Source organism: Oncorhynchus clarkii, chromosome 16 (assembly GCF_045791955.1).
Source record: "Oncorhynchus clarkii lewisi isolate Uvic-CL-2024 chromosome 16, UVic_Ocla_1.0, whole genome shotgun sequence".
Lineage (NCBI taxonomy): Eukaryota > Metazoa > Chordata > Actinopteri > Salmoniformes > Salmonidae > Oncorhynchus > Oncorhynchus clarkii.
This window is the reverse complement of record NC_092162.1, coordinates 12,564,878-12,571,429: the sequence shown is the minus strand read 5'-3', so window position 1 is coordinate 12,571,429 and position 6,552 is coordinate 12,564,878. Positions and strand designations below refer to the sequence as shown.

The following is a 6,552-nucleotide window of genomic DNA, read 5'->3' as shown; positions in this document are numbered from 1 at the left end:
AGATCCTGTGTGTACTCAAACCAACAGACATTAATACACAATCTACTGCCAATACTTAATTTAGATTCTGTTCATACGGATTGTAAATACATATCTGATGCTAGCAGTTGTCAAATCACAGAGGAGTCCCTTTGAATATAACCACAGAAGCAAAAACCCATAACTCACACGAAGATTAATCATTGGTTGCTACCCCCCTTGATACCATTGCTAAAATGCAACAAGGAAAGGGGAACCAACGAGCTGAAATGGTGCAGTTGAGTTGAAGGGCGCCGCATGGGGAATTTGATTATCAACAGGCTAGAGAGATATTAACGAGCACGAGACTGAAGAGGTACGCCTCAATGTTCAATTCTCACTTCTCCTTTTTCATCCGCTGAAAATATCAGATTCCACCGGGGCTGTGGTGGTGTTTTGTAACGACAAACAATGTAGAGCAGTCGGTTATACAGAACGTTCATCTAGGACTAACTGTCCTCTGTGTCAATGTCATTTTATCATCATTTGGGGGTTTATGTACACGATAGCAGGCAGCACACACACTTCTTCATATACTTGGTATTCACAATTCCTGTTTCTATGGAAATGTCACAAAGAACAATTCCATTAAATAGGTCTTTCCTATCATTTCAAAAGACCAGGCCACGTAAATTGCTGTTTTTTTTTGTGGGCAAAACACATTCCAGTTGTTGCCTGCCACCTCCTAGAACAACGAAGGCAGTAGAGATAGAAAATGGTGATCCCTTCAACACTGGCAACAGGAACACTGGATAGCAGACAATGAAGAGAACGCCTTAGTTTCCTGTGTTAAAGAATCAGTGAAGGACATTTGATGCACAGATCCCCAAGTAATGAATACGCTCAATAGCACAGCACTGCCCTTGAAAGTATCATCTGATCATACTCACACACTGAAAAGCAATGGCACCATTATTTTTGGAGAACACGGCTTAATGTTTCCAAAACAGAGGTCAGTCAAATGTACAGGGCTTGTAGTTAGTGTATACAACCACTTCATTATCCCACTCATAGGTCGCCTAAGCGAGACCGTTGACATGGTTTTCTCAAACTTCTGGCATCTTAAAAGCAAGCTTATTTACACACAGCAGTAAACATTTCCCGACGTGGAGAAAACCATAATGACCTAGAGGCTTTGCACACCAGCTCACACTCACAGGGTCATCCCGACTCAACCCTCTTTTCCCATAACTGGCACTGTTCATGATCCATTTCAACTTGAAATCAGAAAGCATTTATATACATCAAAAACATTAAGAAGAATTGTTATACTGGTCATCTTCATCGTAAAATATGAAGGTCGATCACAAATCAGGTATCTCACACAGAGACAAGAATGAGACTTGATTGGATTTATGTGAAGTTTATAACACTAAGATAAAGGGCAGTTTACACATACAATAACAAACAGACATCTAATTTGTATGAGCATAATTATAACCTGTACATGTATTTCTATTTTACATCATGGGTTGTGTATTCTCAGTGCATAGCATTACACACAGAGCAATTGTTGAACAGCACAATAGTATCCGAACAGGCTGAAATGGAATAAGGCTGTTTTTTTGTGTTTTTTTAAAAGATTGAAAATAGAATGAGTTATAGCCAACATACCTCTGCACAAAATTAATCCCAGGGAGAAAAAACCCAAACAAAACAATGGAGTGGCGGGAGGGAGGTAGCCACACCCACTTCTGCAGGTAACACCTCTTGATTTATTGCACCCCTTCCATCTGAATGCATGACATGTTCTAGAACAGTATTTAACAATATTTCATCCCCCCCCCCCAACTGTAAATGAGAGGCAATGTGTGGCAACCACAGGCATCATTATAACATATTGCACAAATCAGCTAAAAACTAGTGACATAAAACTTAACCTACACACTGGCACCGTTAAAATGATTTTACTTTGTGTTTAAGCTGAACCTTGTGTGCTGCCTGTGAACTCCACAAGTTTTAGCCCATGCCAAAAGGTTCCCCTAGGAATTTGTACTTTAAGGTACTGTGGTAACATGTTTTGAGAATTGGGGCTAGAGATGTCTAGGGGATGGCCCGTGGCCTTATAACCAGCACCAACCCAACATCATGTGAAAATTGCATGTTTCTATGTTTTGCAGCAAAAAAAAAAGTGTTTCCAATGACATCAGTGTGCATCGTGTGACTAACCAATTATGAGTAGGCATTGCCTGCTAATTGGTTCATGTCATTGGAAACTCATCTTCCTCTAAGCTTTCCAATGACATCAACCAATTAGACAACCCTACCTATAATTGGTTAAAAAAAAATTAAAAACACGATGCACACCGATGTTGTCATTAGAAAAACATTTAAAAACTATTTTTTTACTACTAAACATAGAAGCGATTCACATGTGTTGATGTTGGGGTGGTGCTGGAGATGAATATGAAACATTCAGAAATGTCTCTTAAACATACGCTCCTTAATATTGAGGCCATTGAATAGATTGACATTTCAGCTGCTGAACATCCAGAAGCAAATGGATCCAGATAGTATATTTTTTTGCCTGATAGTTTACCTGCAGTCTTTACCAGAAAACACGAATATCCTCAAATAGTTAATTCCATTTTTTTTCTCCAAATTTTTATTTATTTTCTTTAAAAAAAATAAAAAAAGGGTCAGGACATTTTCAGTCAAAGTAACAAATTGTTGTTTCTATGGGGGATGCATGAATACAAGATTAAGGTACACCTAGCCATTTTAATCCACCGTCCTTCACTGATCGCAAGGCTTTGTTTTACTAAGGGGAACAACGGGTGAGGAGACTGTGATTCACTGACTGAGACCCTGCAAAACCCTGTAACAGTGCAAAAGTCTATTGCTCTATTAATAGTAGCTTTAAATAAGTACTTTAACTATCAAGTCAGTGCTTGGGCAGAATGGTAGATTTCAAAGCAATAGCAGAGAAAGCTGTGTCAACTTCAAGTAAGGCAAAGAACATCTCCCATAGGCCCCACCTTAAAGAACAAAGAAAAAAAACTAACAAAAAGAAATAATTATCAAGCTTACTTTTGGCAGGTTTTCAGTGATGTCATAAAATGTAAACAAAAAAAAGTATTCTAGATGAAGTGTTCCTGGGTTGGCTAGGGTACACTTTACGATGAAGAGAAACAGACAAAAGAAACAGAGACACCTAAGGAAAGTAGTCTAAAAACAAGGCGAGATGAAACAGCATGTGCGATGGATTGTTGAAAAGAGGGAAGCCTTCATGTCAAGAGTACAGGAAAAGGCAGCTTACATCACTACCCTCAGTGCAGATTCCTGGGTCTGGCCCGTGGCATGCCACAGGCCAGGTGTTACAAAAAATTTGGCATGCTGAAAATAAATGATACATATTTAAATATTCGCATATATAGGGCTCTTTATATTTCATAAGCAAGCACAAGACTTTGTAAAATCTGTAGCTGCGCTAATTTCATTCCCCAACGGAATGAAACCTGTTTTTGAAAAGGAGAAGGAAAAACGCAACGAAAAGGGAAATAACCCCAACCAGTTAGGGACAGCAACTGCAGAAAAATGCACGTGGGGGTGCACATTAAAAAGTTCTCACACAGAAGTAGTGTATGCCACTGAAGCTACTTGCACCATAGGATAGGTACAGATTCTTGGCTCCGTTGTTGTTGGATCGTAAGCATGCAGCTTGGCAGTTTAAGCACCTTTTGTTGGATGTACAAGTGATCCGGATCTCATTGGGCCAAATACGATAAGGCTGCAAAACAAGTCATTCAAGGAGTAAAAGATCTGATGTCTCAAGAGGAAAAAAAACCAACCTAAAGAGCACCTAAGTTCACATATTATCCACTCCTGGGTTGATCAAAACCTGCATTAAACACCCCTGGATCGGTTCACAGTCAAAGCTGTACATTCAATCCCACTCTGTCGCCTCGGTCTCTTACCAAGCGTCACCTCTATTGGCCTTACTGAACATGTGTCAAGGCTAGGTCAGCATCACCACTTCTGGTGTGTCCATGCACAGACTAAGATGACAAAAAGTGCAGTGTGTCGAAAAACTTTCTAGAGACTGAGGGGACACCGACCCAGACGCACTAATGCAGGTTTGGAGACATGCTGTAGTACGGCATGTCATAACGTACACATTTGGAACAGATTACCCCTCTATAAGCACATTACACACTGAAAATGAATGCAAAACATGATAACATTGTCCACTGTGATGATGGCCAAAACTGTATCCGGTTACTGTTAAAAGGGGGGGGGGGGGGGGGGGGGGGGACACACACCATGTACTGTATCATAAAACACAAGGCCATTCTAAATGGCTTGCCAAAAGACTGAAGTTATACCTGCAGATACCATGAAAATAAAGGATGTCATTTTTGACCTCCTGGCTATAAATAAAATCAGCTTTAGAAATCTATTTTGTTGTTGTTGTTGAAAAACATGGTATACAATTTATTAAACAACGATTCCAATAACATGCACACCGTTTGTCGTTTAACTATAGTGTTCACGTTATTGCAACACTGGCTTCCCTGCCGTTTTGTGTTCCATTTACCTTAACATAAAAACATCAACAATACATGGGACACTGGGTTTCTGCATACCTTGAACAGACATGATAGAAGGTATGGACATTGGTTAGATGTCATGTAGCTTAATAATTATAATAATAATCACAATAATAATCATAAGTCGACTGGAGAAATTCTAACATGCAGTTTACACTGCACAAACTCATGTGAGACCACCTGCAAAAAGCACAAGAAGCATTCACAGTAGACAGGATGGAAGGGGTGGTAAGTGGGGTGGTAGGGGCATGGTGGAGGGCAACGAATGAAGTGGGAGAAAGTGACAGAAGCACTGGCCTTGGTTTCCACAGGAGATGGAGCAGTGAAATTTATGATTTCCAACAAGCCTTTCCAATACCGGATCTCACATCTCCTGATAGCGGAAATCTTCTTCTATAGGTCTTTGACACAAAAAGGTAAAACACTACAGCTACTGAACCTTTTCCCACTCAACAACGGTGTCAATACTTTCCGGATGAACGAGCGGGGGAGGGGCAAAACATTTCAAAAGAACAAAGAAAACTTGGTCAGCATTGTTCCTAAAATTGGTGGCATATTCCGTGACGCAAATGTCCTGCTGCTGTAGGTTGGTGGGGAAAAAGGTACTTGCTTTTCAGTTTATATTCAAGTTCCTCTTTTCCCCTCTGAAAGGTATTTTTTATTTCCCATAAAAATCTCACACTTTCGTTATTTGCGTGTGTTGATCTTCGTCAAACGGTTCGTTCTCCGGGTCAGAGTCTGTGGTGTCAGAGTATCGGTAATGGTCCGCCTCGTTGTCACTAACGTCTGGCGTTAGCGAGGTGGAAGTGCTGGCCTCAGAGTTGAAGATGTCCTCCACGGTCTTAGTAAAGTACAGCTTCACCTGGAGTTCCAGAGAAAACGTTATTATCCAAACTGAAACACGGCAATGGATCTATACAACGGAGAAACATTTCATCTGAGCGAAGCGGCAAGAGCATTTGGTCACACTATTTGGATAATCCATCTGTAGATGCTCTACAGATAGTATGACCATCTGTTGATAAGCAACTGCTTGCTGATGTTACAGTTAGGTTTAGAATAAAGGTTAGGGTTAGTAGATAGACTGTAGAGCATCTATAGATGGACTATTCAAATAAAGTGGTACCGCGCATTCATCTTGGCACAAAACAGTCGAATATTTCACCAAACATTCATAAAAAATGTATTTTTCCCCAACCCCCAATCAAAGAAAGTCTCATTCACCTGACTGACCTTGAAGTTGGGGGAGAAGTATCGGTTTGCTTTATCCTTGTTGGCCTTGTCCAGGTCGTTCTTTGTCAGTGAAAGGATCAGGTAATCCTTGTCGTTGTCCCCCGTTCCTCCCGTTTGGTTTCCTGCCTGCTCCTTTGGTAACGTCGCCGTTGGTAACGTCCCGTTCTCAACCTTCTCAAAGTTCTCCTCTGGTCCAGGGACAAAGAAGGTATTCACCCAAAAGTGAAACATCTTGTCCTGATGGAAAAATACATGCGGGAGGGTTAATAATAACTCAGTTACAAAGTTACAGCATCTCAGTTACAAAAGCAGTTACATCATCTCAACAGCGACACAGGCGACACAATCAGCGACACAATCAGAACTAGTGTTTAAGTTAAATCTCGCATATAAAGAAATCAAGAACCACAAGGCCCATTACCTTCTTCATCATTTTATTCTGTTTGTGGAAGAACTCCACCTTGATGTCTCCGCACACGGGCAGCGGCTGGGGGAACTCGAAGAACACATACTTCTCCTCCTTCCGCGTGTTCACCGGGTTGGACGTGTGGATCTTTACCTTGAGCTGGTACACCACAAACTGAGGATCTGTGGGGGAGCACAAGTGAACACCAGTCACTCTCCTGGTGGGTGGAGAGACACAGTGACAACAACCAAGTACATATTATTTACATCTCGGTGAATTAGGAATGGAGGACAGAAAAGAAAAGGGCCATAATTACATAGTACCACTGCCAGGAATATTAATTAT

The 6,552-nt window shown here is 40.9% G+C and overlaps 1 protein-coding gene across 4 annotated transcripts in view; it reads right to left on the bottom strand.

Moving 5' to 3' along the window:
• Positions 1-1,365: 1,365 nt before the first annotated feature.
• The window catches only part of LOC139367975 (phosphatidylinositol 3,4,5-trisphosphate 3-phosphatase and dual-specificity protein phosphatase PTEN), a 16,977-nt gene continuing 11,790 nt past the window's right edge, over positions 1,366-6,552 (bottom strand). For 2 of the 4 annotated variants that reach the window (XM_071106419.1, XM_071106422.1), the window contains 3 exons: positions 6,223-6,389; positions 5,802-6,038; positions 1,366-5,430 (listed from right to left, as the gene is read on the bottom strand). In XM_071106419.1, coding sequence (XP_070962520.1) covers positions 5,245-5,430; positions 5,802-6,038; positions 6,223-6,389 — 590 coding nt within the window. In that variant the 3' untranslated portion in view covers positions 1,366-5,244. Of the gene's footprint in view, positions 5,431-5,792; positions 6,039-6,222; positions 6,390-6,552 lie in introns of all 4 variants that reach the window. The other 2 variants (XM_071106418.1, XM_071106421.1) reach the window with 1 other exon arrangement.